Source organism: Setaria italica, chromosome IX (genome assembly GCF_000263155.2).
Source record: "Setaria italica strain Yugu1 chromosome IX, Setaria_italica_v2.0, whole genome shotgun sequence".
Taxonomy (NCBI): domain Eukaryota; kingdom Viridiplantae; phylum Streptophyta; class Magnoliopsida; order Poales; family Poaceae; genus Setaria; species Setaria italica.
This window is the reverse complement of record NC_028458.1, coordinates 47,615,351-47,631,063: the sequence shown is the minus strand read 5'-3', so window position 1 is coordinate 47,631,063 and position 15,713 is coordinate 47,615,351. Positions and strand designations below refer to the sequence as shown.

At 45.3% G+C, this 15,713-nt stretch overlaps 3 protein-coding genes across 4 annotated transcripts; 1 reads left to right on the top strand and 2 right to left on the bottom strand.

Moving 5' to 3' along the window:
- Nucleotides 1-384: 384 nt before the first annotated feature.
- LOC101782823 lies at nucleotides 385-5,176 on the bottom strand. 2 transcript variants are annotated; one of them, XM_004984467.2, is made up of 8 exons: nucleotides 4,974-5,176; nucleotides 4,023-4,089; nucleotides 3,798-3,887; nucleotides 1,968-2,020; nucleotides 1,200-1,336; nucleotides 1,041-1,105; nucleotides 835-893; nucleotides 385-748 (listed from the first exon to the last, which is right to left on the bottom strand). In XM_004984467.2, the coding sequence occupies exons 1-8, from the start codon at nucleotides 5,055-5,057 to the stop codon at nucleotides 659-661; spliced, it is 645 nt and encodes a 214-aa protein (XP_004984524.1). In that variant the 5' UTR covers nucleotides 5,058-5,176; the 3' UTR covers nucleotides 385-658. The 2 variants fall into 2 exon arrangements, with proteins under 2 accessions (XP_004984524.1, XP_004984525.1); XM_004984468.2 differs by having other exon boundaries at nucleotides 3,798-3,875.
- Nucleotides 5,177-7,308: 2,132 nt separating this feature from the next.
- On the top strand, nucleotides 7,309-9,251 carry LOC101782423 (E3 ubiquitin-protein ligase SIRP1). The gene is made up of 2 exons (XM_004984466.4): nucleotides 7,309-7,858; nucleotides 7,993-9,251. Exon 2 carries the CDS (start codon nucleotides 8,040-8,042, stop codon nucleotides 8,991-8,993), a length of 954 nt encoding a protein of 317 aa, XP_004984523.1. The 5' UTR covers nucleotides 7,309-7,858; nucleotides 7,993-8,039; the 3' UTR covers nucleotides 8,994-9,251.
- A 702-nt stretch (nucleotides 9,252-9,953) lies between these two features.
- LOC101782013 (pyruvate kinase, cytosolic isozyme) lies at nucleotides 9,954-13,536 on the bottom strand. The gene is made up of 3 exons (XM_004984465.2): nucleotides 13,148-13,536; nucleotides 11,101-11,562; nucleotides 9,954-11,008 (listed from the first exon to the last, which is right to left on the bottom strand). Exons 1-3 carry the CDS (start codon nucleotides 13,400-13,402, stop codon nucleotides 10,193-10,195), a joined length of 1,533 nt encoding a protein of 510 aa, XP_004984522.1. The 5' UTR covers nucleotides 13,403-13,536; the 3' UTR covers nucleotides 9,954-10,192.
- Between the last annotated feature and the right edge of the window lie 2,177 nt (nucleotides 13,537-15,713).

The window sequence follows — 15,713 nt, the reverse complement described above, 5'->3', positions numbered from 1 at the left end:
TGAAACAAAGAGCGAGCGTTGGAGCATCTTCAGCAGTTCCTCATTTCCCAATCCAATTTATCATGTTGGGAGGAGTTATGACACTGCCAATATGGTACTTGAATTGGTATGAAAGGCGTTGGAGCATCTTCAGCAGTTCCTCGTTCCCCAATCCAATTTATCATGTTGGGACACTGCCAATATGGTACTTGAATTGGAATGAGATTATCGGGAGGTTGAATTGGAATGAGATTATCAGGAGGCTGCAAAAGCAATCCTTGCATAATACTCAATACATACTCCTGTCACCTACTTTAGCAGCAACTTACAGTTTGTAGACAATTTTTTCGAGTCGGACGGCACAAATTGTTTGCAGGAAATTAAAACATAGGGACACAGCACACATGATGGAACATAGCTTTCCTTGCAATTGCATATAGATGGGGAGTATCCAAAGTTTTCCCACAAACGAGCAATCTCAACAGTAAACTGACAGGAACAATTTCATGGTTCTGAATTCTGATGAGTGATCTTGTCTGTCCTAGCATTTAAAATGCTAACAAAAAAAGGTTAGAATCTGGAGACACAGCACTTGTCCAATCAACAAACACACCTCTCACGGTGGATTCACAGTTTATTGTATGAATCGATATCAGGGGAAATGTATATGCGGTGCAGTTCAGACACGGACACCATATTCAGATATTTTGTTGATTCTTTCCTGCAAGGCATATCTCTGATTCTTCAAATCGGAGGCCATGGAAGCCACCTGAAGGATAAAAAGAAGCAATGTATTTTAATCAGCACTTCATGCAACCGAGAAAATATTCCATGTACTAATAATTATGTACTCGCCTCTGCTCGCAGCTCCAGAGATTGCCTGGTTGGAATGGTTCTTAGTCTATCCATCAGACCTACAGCCAGAAAAATAATAGATATGCAGTTATAATATGTAAAATGAGCAATCGGAAGGTTGCATAGCCGATTCTGTGTAGATGAGGTTTCAAATTAAGTTGCAAAATAACTAAAACAATCCAAATAACTAGAAATATAATTAATACCTGCAGCTGTGGATTCTGCCTTGTATATGGAACCTATAAGAGATTGGATCTGCTTCCCAGTAGATCTGGAGAGAGGCATGAGCATAAATTTATAATATGTTGGTGAGTGGGAACAAACCATATTATTCAACGAAACAGCAATAGAGACATGTAAAATACCTCAAATCAGTTTGTCCACGTTGCAGATCACTTTCACCAATAGCTACTTTGTCAAGAGTGTATTTCGATTCTTTCTTCAAGTTCGCAATAGATGTTTTGTACTCCATCATACTTTCCTCAGCATCATTCAGTAAATCCTGGCAACATTTTGGTACGAACATAAGATGCACTCATATATCCATGAAAGAATAGAAAAATTGCCTCCCTTGGTTCTTGTAGTTATGATCTGATTGGACTGACAAAAGTCGCATTGATGACTACAAAGAGTTAAAGACAAAATACATTCAATCGGGATGAGACAAGAACACATCAATTCATCACTTAAGGGCAGCCACAATGGAGGACATAAGCTGCACCCTAAGGTTTTTTGTTAACCATAGCCATTGTGACAAGAGCAAGAAGGTTGTCAGAGCTTAAAGTTCACCTCAAGCTTAAGGTAAGCCATAGCAATAGAAAATTCATTCTCTCTCTTCTCACTGGCTGAAGTCCACCAGAATCAATATGAACAGAGAGGACAGGGGCAGCTCTGGTGTGCAGTTGTCGGCTGTTCAATGGGGCCCAGCTTAATGCTACATTGGACCATAGCCATTGTGAGAATTTCTTCAACTAAGACTGATTTACTTATTATGGCCCACCCTTAAGGTTAAATTGGACTACAGACATTGACCATGGATCTGCGGAATTTTGGAATTGCAAATCTATCTAATGAATGTTACATGTGTGAACAAAAGTTTCAAAATTAATATAATACACTTATAAGGATTATACCTTCTCAGTCTTGAAACGCCCAAAGGTATTGCGGTATAAAAATCTCCGAGGACCTGATGCCAAAATCCATCAGTATCAAGGTTTGAGACCCAACAAAAAAAAGTATGCAAATCATTGCCAAACAGATGGCACCTTTGTGTAATTATTAGAGGAACTACTCACAGGAAATACTACACATACAGACATAGTGTTACAAAATTGTTTTTTCATAAGTTCAATGCCTGTTAGTAATTGCTGTTCATAAGCATGTTTTGGTTTGTACCTTTGTCAATGCTCATGATTGTGATGGGTTTCAAGTGGTATGTCTGCTTGGCAATTTCATTAAAAGTTTTGTCCAAAGGAAGTTAAACTCTTTGATTCTACAATTTGCCAAGGTCAGACAAGGAATTAGCCAACTGAGTCTGAGATGAGCAAATAAGATAGTGCCAGATACACCTGGTTGGTCTTGACTTGTTCTTGGACCGATCCCACTTTACCTCCAATGGAGTGATAAATGTGTACATAATAACCCGACTACTCGAGTGTATTCACAATTCTCTGGTAACTAAGCTATAATCAATCAGCCACCATTAGGAGCTACCTAGGAGGCCCATACAGCATGAGCATGGTAGACACTTGAATCAACGAAACATGTCAATGGAAAAGGCAAAGAAATAGAGCTTCACAGCACAATTTGATTGCTTCAGGATAAAACATAGTATAGTATGATATTACAAACACGATCAGTAGCAAGCAGTTACATATTGCAACTGCAATTGAAGCCAATCTTCTCATAGCGGCCGATAATGCATCTAATCCGTAAGGTTTTGCATTTTTAGCTCAAAGAAACTAGTCTCAACATTAAAAAAATGATGTTCTAGAATCCATTTGGACATAATCATAAGGAAATACCAGAAGTCCAAACTTAGTCACTAGAGGTTCATATCAGAGACAGTATCAATGTCTGAAACAAAAGAACATGCATCTCTCCTTTTTCACTCCAGAATAATAATTGGGTGCCAAGCTTTATAGTTTTCTTTAGTCATTTGTCCTTGTCCATGTATGGATGTCTCCCCAAACAAGTTCAAAGGTTTAAGCCCCTGACAGGAAAACTGGGATGCTACAGCTACTACTACACAGTAGTACACTTCCAAACCTCAAATATTGTGCGAAAGTACTACAAAAACTTACTCTGAATTTAAAGGATCGTAAGTCCTAACAAGTGTAGATAAGATCTATAACTATTTATTAACATAAAAGACAGCTAACAGGAGACATTTACTACCAATTAAAACAGGATTCCAGCAGCTAAAAATTTATTCCAAAACCAATTAATCCATGGTAAAAGAATATAATAGTTCCAATCAAATAGCAAATAACACATAGGCTCCATTCTCTAAAGGATGGTACCCTGGACTCAGCTCCAGAGAACAATGCACCAGTTCAATGCTCTGAAAATTAGCAGCTTTACCAATGCTACATCTTTTTCTCTCTACATCTCTTTATGTTAGCAACTAGCGTAGACATAGTATGATAGTAGTATTGTACTAGTGCCCGGACACCCATGGTCCATGGATGACCAGGGTGCCAAACTGGGATGCCAAAACTGGCACCTTGTTGTCTGGTTTCAGGATTTGCCAGATCATGTTATTCTCATTCAATATATAACAGTACCAATCCCCATTTTTCCATTCAACTTCCTACTGAAAACACAAAATAAAACTGGCGTTTTCCACATGAGATGTTTAAAAAAACTATAATTCATGAACCATAGCTTCTCCTGACCATTTCCCATGCAGATACACAACAAACAAATAGCAATAAGGTTCCAAATGAAAACCAGAAGTATACCTCTGAACAGAATGAATCCTGCAACAGTGGCACATCCAATTGCCTCCGCCTGATGCTCTTTCACAAGGACCAGAGCATCTGCAATAGTTCCTAGAATAAAAAGACGACCAAATCGCAATTTCAGAACGACACTAAGGGACTAATGCATCCTGGGATATATATATATATATATATATATATATATATATATATATATATATATATATATATATATATAACTCTCACCTTTAGTACTCTCCACAACCGCATTCTCATAAACTTTGTATTGCGACCACAGCCCTGGTGTGAAACTCTACATATGCAACAGGAAGAATGTGACGCCAAAAGAACAAAAGCATGGATCCAAGGATGAATTCAAATTTCTTCTTTGTTAATCCAACAAAACATAAAGATGGATACTTGTGGTAAGCCTACCACTGGGTATCCATACCCTCTCCCCAAATCCACACCCACTTCAAATGGGGAGGGTATGGGTAGAAAATTATATAACCATTACAAATAGGGAGGGTAGGGTATAATTAATCAATTGGATAAAAAAAGGGCGTAACCCAGTGCGAAAAGCTCCCACACAAGGTGGGGTCTGAGGAAGAAGATTCCTAGACAGCCTTACCCTTGCAAAATTCTTTTAAAATTCTGCAAAGAGGCTGGTTCGAACCCAGGACCTCCAGGCCACAAGTGGAGAGTTTTACCATTGCGCCAGGTCCGCCCTTCATATAATTAATCAATTGGATATGTATATATATGTAGTACAAAGTTAATTATCCATTGGATATGGTTGAGATTGGGGAGGGTAAGGAGTGAATAATAATTATTTGGATTTGGGTGTGAACAAGAGTGGGTTTGTCCATACCCTCCCCAGTGGCAGGCCTAACTTGTGGTGCTTTTCAGATAATACAGATAGAGGACGCATCAATGGATAGGTTCTATGATTTCTCACTGTGAATGGAATAGGATTAACTCAGTAAAAAAGCTCTAGAATGCCCAAAACATAACAGTAGTTCTAACGTGTATGAAACAAACCCGTAATGCTAAAGACAGATCAGTTCGACCAAAATAAACGATACCTAATACCGCATCTGGGATGAAGAAGGGTGACCATGAACACGAATCCATCAAGGACTGGTTACCGAGATTGGAACTTTTCCTAAAGGGGGATAACCCGGATGGGATCCAGACCTGGAGCTTGCGGAGAGGCCACGGGGAGGTGGAGCCGGCTTCGTCGCCTTGCGCCGGCGTGCGGCCGGGATCCGGCGACGCCATCGACTAGGCTGCTGCTCGTTCTACGGCGACGGAGACAGGGGCTTCTCGCCGGTCTCTCTCTCTCTCTCTCTCTCTCCGCCGTAGAGGATTCTTGCCTCGTGCTGTTCTGGGCCTGTTTCTAATCTGTTCTCATTCTTTTAGAGGGATTCTTGCCCCATTTTAGATGGGCCAAAGAGAGAGGTTTGCTAGGTGGCCCATTTCCCCATGGAGCAGCTGGTTCGATCCGTCGGAGGAGGAACTAGTCAGGTTGGCACGCGATACGCGCTTATATGAAAGGGGCTAATCTGAAATAATGATGAAATACAAATTTATTATCTTACTATACTTAAAGTAGCATCGCTATGCATCGAACCAAATAAAAAATAAAACATAATTTAAGATCAAATTGATCGCATCCAATATTAAATTCAAACAATTTCTTATCACAATGGCCACACGGGTCCTGCCTGAATAATATGTGGATCCCACGTGAAGCCAGATTTAAAAATAAATATATTTTATACTTCTCATACAATATAACCGCTAATAATAGAATAAACATCATCGATAATTTTTTAAATAATGATAAGGGCCCCACTCAATAGATCATGGGTCCCACCAAACAATGTGTGGCTCCCTAAGAGTACGTGGGTCGCACTTGAATAGTGGGTCCAATGTAGATCCTACCTAAATAGTGTGCGGGTACCACGTGGATCCCGCCTGAATAATATGTGGGTCCCACGTGGGGCTAGGATTCATGAGGGAACTTTAGTATATATGTATATAGATTTCGTTGTTTTATTTCATATTAAAAAAATAGTGGTATATTGAATGTACCACCCTCCATCCTAAATTTTTAGTTACTTTGACTTTCCTATATTCATACCTTTTACACATGGTATATATTTAGGTGCATAACAAAATCTATAAATTTAGAAAAGCTAAAATGATTAATAATTTGGGACGGAGGGGGAGTACTTGCGTAAATCTTTTGCAGATCAATTATTTTCAGTAAATAGCTAAAACTTAATTTGGGAGGTAATTTTTAAGGATTTACATTAAAATCCCCAAAATAAGATGAATTTTGAGATCATCTAAATGCAAGTATTAATTATTTTTTGGAATTCGTTACATTAAAACTCTTTTTTTTACGGATTACATAAAACTCTTAATAGAGTAAAGAAGGAAGAGTAAAAAAATATGAAAAAAATAAGTGCACCATAATAAAATTTACTAGACTCAGCTAATAGAGATTAGAGCAACTCCAAGAGGCCGCTAATCTTACCCCCAATACTTTTTTAGGAAAAAAGAGAGAAAAAATTGAACTCCAACAATCCACCTATACCTTCCCCAATTTTTTAGCGACGCTAAAAAACAGTCTGCCACCGCGTATATTTTAGCGTTGACGTTCCTCCCCCAATTCTGATTCCCACACGCCCGCACGTCCCTTTCGATGGGCCCAATACGATGGCGTGGCCTGTGTTTAAAATATTGGGGGCTATTTATTAGCGATCTTGGACCGATATATTTTTGGGGGAAATTTTTTTTGGGAGAACCCCCAATACATAGTTTTGGGGAAGAATTTTTTTAGATACTCTTGGAGTTGCTCTTAGGAGAATTTTTTTTAAAATAAAACACACACAGTACCGGTTGCCGTAAGGTGCTAACCAGTTGAGCTCACGCAATTCACAGCTGATAGTGGTGTACTAAAATATAATTATTATTAAAAGAATTCGGTTAACCAAACAATTGCAATATCGTTGTTTTTTTTAGCAACATCTAGATTCATGGTGACGGTGGAATTATCGATGTTGGACTAAAGGAAAAGAGCTGCGATGAAGAAAGATTTTTCAGGCAACGACAACGTGGTGGGACTAACGATGGAAGAACGAGGTCGACATGTTCTGCTCCCCCATCCTCCAAACTGTGATGATTGCATTACATATAATATCGAACTTCTGCAAATTATCAACTATTATCATATATAAATATTCCCTCCGTCCCAAATTGTAAATTGTTCTAGTATTTATAGGAAATGTAGCATACAACTAGGAGATGTAGCAGACAACTTTTGCTATGTGGAAAATTGTTATTGGGAGGATTATAGTGCAAACCATGCCGATATTATGGAAAAAATTAAGAATAATACGTACAAGGCACAATTTTTAAACTCAGCCGATGACGGGCATTTGAGTGTACCACTACCGTTGGCCTTTTGCAGTCAGAAGGTTGTTAATTTAACCTGTTCTACCAATCAAACAAAAATAGTTGGATATCCGTCATTTGTCTCTAGTTGATCGGATCAGCCCTGATCATATAGGCTAACATCACAAAGTCCGTCTCGGATACGCCAAAGGAAAAAAATTGTACTGAGGAGTGTCCTCACACCATCTCCATCCCACTACCTGTCTCATTCTTCGGTTTGGCCGTATTGCATTCCACGACGGCAACGGAAAACCCATAGAAAAATTCAGGCTTCAGAGTCTCCGCGGATCGAGCTCTCCGTTGGCCAGGCGACGCCGCGGCCGGTACAGAACAAGAAGCGGTTGATGTGGAACAAGAAACGGCCAATTATCCCAAGGCGCGCCCACGAGTTTTACTAATTAATACCCGGGTCGCGTTGCGTGCGTCGTCGTCGTCCTCTCTTGCTCGGTCGTCGCCGCTCCCGGTCCGGATAAACCGGTTTCCTTGCGGTTCTAGATCCTTCTCCTCGCTTGTTTTTCCGCTGGTTGCTTGCTCCGGTTCCCTGCCCTGACCGAGGAAGCAGAATCAGGCTTGGTGATCGCGTAGGAGAAGCATAGGCGGAGGCTCCCTGCCTCCTGGTAACGTCCTATCCATGATTTTCTTTTGAAGGATGATGAATCACCGTATGGGTTTAGATCGTGTCTTCAGTTCGGTAACTAGAATATTGCTCTGATTTCATCAACATCTGATAGAATTCTGATCTTGGGTGCAGTTCTTGATCAAGAAGGCGGAGCATACAGGGCGCAGGAAAGGGGAGACATGGACGAGGAATCCGGCGCCGCTTCCAGGTACTTCTGCCACATGTGCTCGCTGATCATACGGCCCGAGCTGGGCATCGAGGAGGTGAAGTGCCCCCACTGCCACACCGGCTTCGTGGAGGAGATGGCCGGCGACCGTCGAGCCGGCGGCGACGCGGACACCCGAGGCCGTGCTGTGAGTGTGAACGCCTCGGACGCCGCGTTGGAGCGCGAGGTCTCGCTCTGGGCGCCCGTGCTCATGGACTATCTCGCCGCCTCCTCCGGCCGCCACGGCCTCGACGCCGGTGGCGGCGGAGGGGACCTCGCGGCTTTCGCGCGGAGGCAGTACCGCAACATCGCCCTCCTGCAGCTGCTCAACGCGCTCCAGGAGGGCGACGCCGCCGACGCGGGGCGCGAGCGGGTCGTTCTCGTCAGCCCCTCGGACGCGCGCGCCATGCTCATGGGGCAAGAGCGAGGCGCAGGCGCCGGCGGCGCGGCCCTGGGCCCCGGCGGGCTGACGCTCGGGGACCTGTTCCTGGGCCCTGGGCTGGACCTGCTGCTGGAGTACCTGGCCGAGACCGACCCGAGCCGGCAGGGCACGCCGCCAGCCAGGAAGGAGGCCGTGGCGGCGCTGCCGATGGTCCGGGCGCGCGAGGCCTTCACCTGCCCCGTGTGCCTGGACGAGGTCGCGGCCGGCGGCGAGGCGCGGGAGATGCCGTGCAAGCACCGGTTCCATGACCCGTGCATCGTGCCATGGCTGGAGATGCACAGCTCCTGCCCCGTGTGCAGGCACCAGCTGCCCGCGGAGGAGCCTGCTGAGCCGGCCGGCGGCGGCAGGCGCGCTGCTGACGAGGCCAGCGGCAACGCGCACAGCGGCGACGACGGGAGAAGCAGCGGCAGGAGGCATTGGTTCTCGTGGCCCTTTGGCGGGCTGTTCTCGCAACGATCGAACGGGAGCTCCTCCTCCTCGTCGTGATGGTAATGGACAGAATAAGAATCTTGTAGAAGTTCGTTCTTGGTTTCTACGTGATGATTGGTGGCCATTGTAAAAAGCTGCATTTGTTCTTAGATGGAATTGTACAACTAGTTTTGCTTCTGTTCAGGTGGATGGAGATTATTGGAGAATAATGCATCTTCTGCTGCTTACATTGCATCTATGATCTATCAACTCTGTCAAAGCACCTATGCAGTGCAACCTTTCTGTCGGTAAATCGTGAAGATGGTTTATGTGCCACCAATAGTGCCGTTATATTTTCATGCCGTTAGGTATCATGGCCCTGTCAGAACTTACGAGCAACAATCTCTAAACGCGTTCGATCATAATCTAAATTTTTCTATCTGTTGGTATCGTATTTTTTTTATTTCGTTTCAGAGATGCTGTGATCATTGTTCAGAAAATGATTGGCTGATTCCAAGTTCATGTGCTAACACTTGGTCAACACGGTGTGTGACCTGGCGAAATGTACACCGGGACAAGCTCAAGAATACGTGTCCTCCGGTGATTGGTTCGGTGCTTTTATTCTTTTCTGTTTTTTTTTGGAAAAGGGGTTTGGTTTGTTCTCGTATGATTTGGAAGCTTCAATAGCAACTTAATGGAGCTACGTCTCCATCCTTCCATCAACACCAAGTAGCTGGCTTCTTCTCCATTTTTCGCTAAGCTTTCTCGAATGGCATGAAAGTGTCCATGGAAATGTAAAAGGGGCGGTCCTTACACAAAGCTACTGAACCTGTTCAAAGAATGCAGAATCATCAGATCTACATTCAACAATTCTGCATAGGGTCCATCGATCAAAAATGTTAAACACCAAAAACATGTAAAGGAAGATCGACTGCTCACGGACAGACACGGCAATGAAACAACTTGATGAACAGAGGTTGCAGCACAGACTCTGCCAAACATAAGAACCACCGGATAGAATAACTTAAAGACCGAATCAACAGGAAACAGAACACATTAGCATACAACTTATGTATTATTTAGAGTTTTCAAACTTGTAAAAATGCTCAGCAAACGCGTGGCATAGTTCCCTACAGCAAAAGACTCCATCCTTTTCGCTCCTAAAAGACAATCTCCGAAGCTCAAGACATGCAATTGAGCTGACAAAATGATGCTAACAAGGGTTCAATCACAGCCTAACAAAATTTGCCCTCACAAATACCCACCCCACACCAACACTAATTGACTGTCAAGATCTTGATGACAGATGATGCGCCGATACGATGCAACGCGACAACTGAATCTCCACACTTGCAGATCTTGAGCTTCTTCGCATGATCTATGGCAAAGTTGATGGCTTCCTCAGTCGCCTCAGTATCAGATGCCTTCGCGGTAGCAGCACTCAGCATCGGGATCAGGCCCCTAACAATCATGCTATGCCTGGCAGGGCGCTCATCGCTGCAAGTCCAGTTGAAATTATCATCCGTCTTCATTTCTGGAACCACAGCGGATATCACTGGCATGGCTGGCCTGTACTTTGCCACGAGCCTTGCAGTTGTACCTCCCCTTGTGAGGACCAAAATGAGTGATGCATTGGAGATATTGGCAGTTCGAACTGCGGATGATGCCAAACTCTCCAGTGGACTCATAGGGATTGGGGCCGCATTACTAATTAACTTGAAAACTGCTCCATAGTCCGTATGTGACTCTGCTTGCAAGCAAATTCTAGACATTGTCTGCACTGCTAGCTCCGGATATGCCCCAGCTGCAGTCTCACCGCTAAGCATCACACAATCAGTGCCATCCAGGACAGCATTGGCAACATCTGTCGCTTCTGCACGTGTAGGGCGAGGAGACTTGATCATAGACTCCAGCATCTGGGTTGCGGTAACAACAGGCTTTCCTTGCACATTGCATTTGAAGATCATCACCTTCTGCGCATAGAATATCTTCTCAATAGGTATTTCCATTCCCAAATCCCCTCTGGCAACCATGAAAGCATCTGAGTTTGCAAGAATCTCATCAAAATTGGCAACGCCTTCTTGATTCTCAACCTGACAGAGAGCAGAGATATCAATTGTATAAGCAAATAAACCACAGCACAAGGCAAACAAGGGATGCAAGTTTCTTGGAGAGATGAGCATACCTTGGACATAAGTAGGATTGACTTGGCATGTTCACCAAGCACACTTCGGACCATCTGAAGATCTGATCCTTTGCGTACGAAGGACAAAGCAATCATGTCTATTTTGTTAGGTACACCCCACTTCAATATATCCTCTTTGTCCTTTTCTGTTAGAGTTGGAAGATCCACTATGACCCCAGGTAAGTTGACATTTTTTCTCTCCCCAAGGAGAGCAGAGTTCTCACAGCGGCAACGAACCAAGCCTTGTGCAGGATCACATGAAAGCACCGTGAGTGTAATGGTGCCATCAGCACATAGTATAGTGCTCCCAGGCTTCAGGTCTAAAGCAATCTTTTTGTAGCTCATCGAAATCATGTTCTCATCACCCTTAATGGAATAATCAGTGGTGATTGTAATCTCTTTTCCCTGCGTCAGCTTAACAGGCTTGCCATCTTTCAAAAAGCCCGTGCGGATCTCTGGTCCCTGTACAAACAGGCAAATTATAAGGTTCAACACACAAACAAGTTTGCACAGTAACTGTTTTATATTTTTTGAAATAAAGTAGATGTATTGTTCAATTTGGACACTGCTCGACAAGATATTCGAATAGTTTGTCAGGTATATAAACATGAATTGCTTGCACAAATCTGACAAGCAGTATGTTGCAGAAGTTAATCCATTCAAAGCTACAAAGATAATGAATCCACCTCTAATAATCATAAAAAAAAGTAATGCATTTTGCACCAATCCTGTAAATTAATTAAAACAAAAGGATATGTACATCATTGACATCTAGCATGATGCATGAAATATGCGCTACATTTACCAAGCACACAAAAATTCCAGGCCAAGATTTGTGCTGTAGGCAAACTGACACAGCATCTAACAGTTCAGGTTAGTCACAGCCAAATGTAACATTACATCAAGATGCCTTAAGAAACATCTGCATGAGATCGACAAAGTCACAACAGATAATGCATGTTATATACAACTTCATGGCTGGCTGACTGACAAGGAAGTCTACTATCTAATTAGTGGAGAACATTATATTACTGAAATCAGGAAAAAGAGAATAATGTAGGTCAACGCTTTGTAGATCAGAAGAGCCCAGTTTTCAAACCTCACGCTAACAATGAGTAATCAATGTTGAACGCAACAGCATAGAGTGTAAGAACTAAGGGATTTGGATGGCTATAAAACCTAGAGCATTAATTTGTTAAGAAAGAATCAAAGATCACAATGCAAAACTACCACGAAAGAGACATGTTGCGTTGCCAATGACTTTGATAGATCCACAACGATTTAGTAGACCATACAAATTAATACCAACTCACATGCCAACTGGAGGACCTCTAGGTACTCAGCTATCAACTAGAATACCAGAATTCAGAATCTGATCCTCATTTCAGGCGCTTTATATGACTTCCTTGATAAGGCACGCGTACAATGGATGCACAAACTGAGTCTTTGGCGTCTACCGTGTAAATTTTGGAGCCACCCCACAAATGTCAACCACATATGCATTTCTAATCCCCCGACTAGCGTCCACCTCGATTTACATAAAGAAAGCAAACAACTAAAAACAAATTTTAATGTTTATACCAAGCCCATTGAAACCATATCCCGGACATACACAACGAGTACTGCCGATCTGCAAATAATTAAAATCTCGGTCCCCAGCTGCCCCAATAAACGTGCTAATAACAGCCTACCAGAGGCTGCCCTTGTCTCAACCAATCGTGACAATGCACAAGTCAAACAATAAAAATACAAAAACTCATGTCCTCGCCCAGAGGCCTAACTCCCAAGATCCTACTTTTGGCAGGGCGGATTACCAACAATTGAAAAATTTTGCCGTTCATTTTTGTAGAACTATTATTTTTTGCCGTTCATCTAAACTAGTTCACGTGTGAAGCACGACGTATTCGCAAATTAACAGGAACAGAACAACACACAGATCGGATCAAGCGCCTACAACGGAAACCTAAACGGTGCAGTAAAAAAGGCGGACGAGATAAACGACGGCGCGTGAAGGCGTCGAGGGAGCGGGCTCAGTTAAAAAGCGGACCTTGGTGTCGAGCATGACGGCGCAGAGGAGGCCGGTGAGGTCCATGGCCTTGTGGAGGTTGTCGAGGGTCTCCTGGTGGTACTCGTGGGAGCCGTGGGAGAAGTTGAAGCGCGCGACGCACATGCCGGCGCGCAGCAGGCGCGCGCACATCTCCACGGAGCGCGAGGCCGGGCCGAGGGTGCAGACGATCTTGGTCTTGGGCCGGCGCCACCATATCTCCTCCGGCCCCGCGGCGACGCAATCCACGTCCGCCATTGCAGCACGGCGGGGAGGGAGAGGGAGAGCCTCCTAGGGTTGGGCGATCGAGCGGCTGGAAAGGATGCGCGCGGCTGATCAGGCGGCGCGGCGAGGAGAGGAGTAGAGGCGAGGCGGATGGGTCGGAGGGGGAAGCGAATATATGAAGGGTGGCCCGGGCGAGGGGGTGCGCCGTACGCGCCGTGGGCTCTTCCGCCGTTCGGCTAGGTTAACTAACCCGCGGGTACATGGCATCAATGTTCGTAAGTATTATGGTATAATAGTATTTGAATTTTGATGAAAATCGGGGTTTTACGTTTCTTGAAGAAAGGGTTGGTCTTCTTCATTTTCTTGTTCACGAAGAGAAAGTTATATGTGCATATAATTAAATTAGTACTACTAGTAAAGATTAATTAATGGATAATGCATTTTTTTTACTGATTCCACGATTTCTAGCTTGTTTGCGAATTTCTATGATATAATTAGATGAAAAATTCAAATTGAGGTTTGGTTGCTACGAAAATCTATTGAATAAGTGCGTTCGACCGACATATCACGACTCTGTTACGGTAGTTCTATCTCATAAAAATATTAGCATCACTCCATTCTAAGAATCTGAGGTTATAAGAAACTTGTATTTCGTATGGAGGGAGATATTGAAGTTTAGTGGATGTTGTGTCTAATCCCTCTTTGCTTGTGCATTACAAGTGGACAAGCACTATTGGAAGCCTTGGAATCTATAGTGAGCGTTAAGCTCGCTTCTTGCACTGTATATTTGGAGACATGCGAATTTTGCGTAGACCAATGGTCAGTCCCGCGAGAAAGGTAGGCGTACCCTATGGGGACGTCCAATGTGGCCATTCGAAGGGCACGTGATCGAGTATGAAGGCAATTCGCAATAATAATACTGCTGAGATTCGTTGAATGTTGGAAAGGCTGGTTGGTTCATTGGCAACTTTGTTTGGTTGGCCCATACCATACAACAAGAGGCTTGCGACCCACAACAGCACTGCACGGCTTGCCCCTGCGTTGATGGAGGAGGCCGGAGGGACGAAGCATCCGAAGGATTCGGTGGCCACCGCTCCCCTAGAAGCTGGCAGTTGCTGTCGGCCAGTCGCAGACTTGGCAGGGGTAGAGCTGTGTCCTTGTTCCCGGGCCCAGCCATGGTTTCGCCCTGTACCATTGGTTTCGGCTTGTGGTTTCCCTCTGCAAGCCTGCAACAAGCTTTTAGGCGTGCACGCATCGCCATTCTGCTACCCGGGAATCGCGCTTTTTGACGGGGACGATGCCATTGCCAATGTGCCATTTTTTTTTCCTTCGTTTGTGAAATCGCCATGGAGGTGCTAGTGGGAGTACCAGTGGAGATGTGGATTCAGCCGGCACCCGGGACGATGGTGGTGCTACGCCGGTGGAGTCCAAGCCAGGTTGAGGAGGTAGAAGGAGAACGACGCATGCGTTGAGCGTTACCATAGATGTACATGCAGCCTGCCGCCCGACAGCCCGGCATGAAACCCGGTTTTTTAGCCCGTCCTAAGCCCGGCCTGACCCGTACCTCTTCGGGCTCAGGCTGGCCCGGTCCGATGCCTCGTGCCGGGCGTGGGCTGTCGCCTAGGCCCAACGGGCGGCACGGCTTGGCACGAAACTAATGACCAGCCCATTATTGGCCCGTGTCTCATTCTTATCTATTCCATACTCGATCTTATCTCACCCACGGTCCACTCCCCTTCCCGGCTTCCCCGCCCGTTCCCCTTCCTCCGTCCATTTTGGCGTTCTCCGGGACTCTGCCTCCCCAGCTCCCCTCGTCCGTTCCCCTTCCTCTCCATTCTCCAACCTCCGCCTCCACCCTTCTCCTCCACGATGACGTGGGGCTGGCCGCGAAGAGCAGCCAGCAGCCGCGGCGACGGCGAGGGCTGAGGGGGCTGGCTGCGGGGAGCGGCGGTGCGGGAGGCCGGTGGCGTAGGGGGCCAGTGGCGGCGAGAGGCTAGTGGCGCAGCGATGGCGGGCTTAACGGCGCGCAGGAGGAGTCGAGGTCTCGAGGAGACGACGCACAGGCACAACACAGGGAGCAGCCGAGCAGGCCGTGAGGGCCCGTCGTGCTCGCAGTGGCTCGAAGCCGGCCGTTCCTTACGGGCCAGCCCGGCACGAAAAAGACCCTGTGGACCCGTACTTGACCACCGGTGCGGCCCGTGGGCCAGCACGGCATGGCACGAAGTTGCCATCGTGACGGGCCAGACCCGGCACGAAAAATAACGGCCCTTGCCGTGCCCATGCCGGACCGGGCCCGGGCGGCCCGAATGTACATCTATAGGCGTTGCTCCTCGCCCGATGGGTC